Genomic DNA, 1755 nt, shown 5'->3' on the forward strand with positions numbered 1-1755 from the left:
TACAGTGCCCTGAGACAACGTATGTTGTGACTTGGAGCTGTATAAATAAACTGAACTTGAACCTGAAAAGTTAATCTGTCATGAATCCACAGAAGTCCCTTAAAATCCACCCAGTGGTTCATGATCTGTTTTCCTAGAAGACAGTCGGACGAAACTGAAAACTTCAGAAGGAAGTGAGTGAGTTTAAAAGCGAGGGGGGAGCTGATAAGTTATTCTAGTTTCAGACAGCTGACAGAAAGCCTAAAAATAAGATGGAGCTGTTTAACGCAGCCCACATGCTGCAGCGACGCTCATGAGCAGCACTGAACGCTTTCCTGCTTCAAAAGCTTTTCAGTCCAGGAGAGCCAAGAGTTGACACCAAGGTGAGTTAATAACGTGTTTTATTGTTCCACCCCGCCCCCCTCATAGAAAAGTGTTTGTTTTCCTAAATCATTTTTTATATAAAAGAGACACAATTAAAAAAAAGAAGATAAAAATCAAATCTAGTGATGAAATAAATACAAACGGTCACAAGATAGAGAGCGGACAGATTTGTCATCTGCTGCGACACAGACACACAAACTCAGGAGCTGCAACACACAGTTAAAGGGTTAAAACGTGAAGGTGGTGGGGGTTTGATGGGACTCAGGTTATAATGTAAACATTACCACACTACATGAAGCTAAGAGGAAAACTGGATCAAAAACTACAGTTTTACGGTGTCCCGGGACAAAAACTGAGGGCGTGGTGATGGAAGTGGTGATGCTGAGGAGGGAGCCAAAAAAAGTGAGAAGTGCTCTTCATTGTCGCTCGTAAACTCTGGTGCATATCACGTCGTCCGCCCTCATGGTCTGAAACAAACAAACAAACAAACAAACAAACAAACAAACAAACAAACAAACAAACAAACAAACAAGAACAAACAGGATTTTAAATGTACAGGTTGGAAATACTCAAGACAATGAATTGGCACAGAACATCATGAATACTGATGAAACTTCTCATTTCAACTGCAGTGGCGCCTCTAGAAAAATGTTAATGGGGGCTACATGTGCGCGGGGGGGGGCACAACTGAAAATTTGTGTGTTCATGAAAAGAATCTCAGGAAATTTGTTATGTTGTTGTGCAGCAGAAGTTTGGAGCTTGAGACAGAAGGGGGTCTCTGCAGTCACGAAGTGGGAGGTTCTTAGAGTGTGGGCGGAGATTGGAAAATAAGTGATTGGTCTGTTTGACTTTTGTGGGAGGAGTTTGGTAAAGATGTGGTTGAATATTTTGGGGTGAGTTTGAAGAAGCCGTAACAATTTGGTTATTTGAACACCAGACGGTACACGTAACAATTTGTGTCGGTCAAAACGGCCCGAAAGTGTCTATAAAAAGATCACTAATTTATAATATTCATGATAGTGATAGTCACACCTAATTTAAAGTCAAAAATGACATTTACATGTTCACAATAGTTTTACTATTACCAGATTTGTAAAATAACCAAGTACAAATACTTTGTTACTGTACTTAAGTAGAAATTTTGGTTGTCTGTACTTTACTTGAGTAATTATTTTTCAGCGTACTTTTTACTTTTATTCATTACATTTTTACACAATTATCTGTACTTTCTACTGTACATTTTTTAAAAAAGGGAATAAGTAGAAAGTTGTTACTCCTGTTTTTATTCTGAGTTGTTATTACTTAAAAATCCTCTCCTGATAAACTGTGTCTCCTATAGAGTGAATTTAATTGTGTTTGGATGAGAAGTATAAATATATACCATTCTGACAC

The 1755-nt window shown here is 38.3% G+C and overlaps 1 protein-coding gene across 1 annotated transcript in view; it reads right to left on the reverse strand.

Annotated features, from left to right (window-relative positions):
- Positions 1–363: 363 nt before the first annotated feature.
- Positions 364–1755, reverse strand: part of LOC106515075 (cellular retinoic acid-binding protein 2) — a gene marked incomplete at its 5' end in the record, with an annotated part of 5206 nt that continues 3814 nt past the window's right edge. Inside the window, 1 exon segment of the mRNA XM_014004691.1 lies at positions 364–830. Coding sequence (XP_013860145.1) covers positions 780–830 — 51 coding nt within the window.

This window comes from Austrofundulus limnaeus, unplaced genomic scaffold (assembly GCF_001266775.1).
Source record: "Austrofundulus limnaeus strain Quisiro unplaced genomic scaffold, Austrofundulus_limnaeus-1.0 Scaffold26, whole genome shotgun sequence".
NCBI lineage: Eukaryota > Metazoa > Chordata > Actinopteri > Cyprinodontiformes > Rivulidae > Austrofundulus > Austrofundulus limnaeus.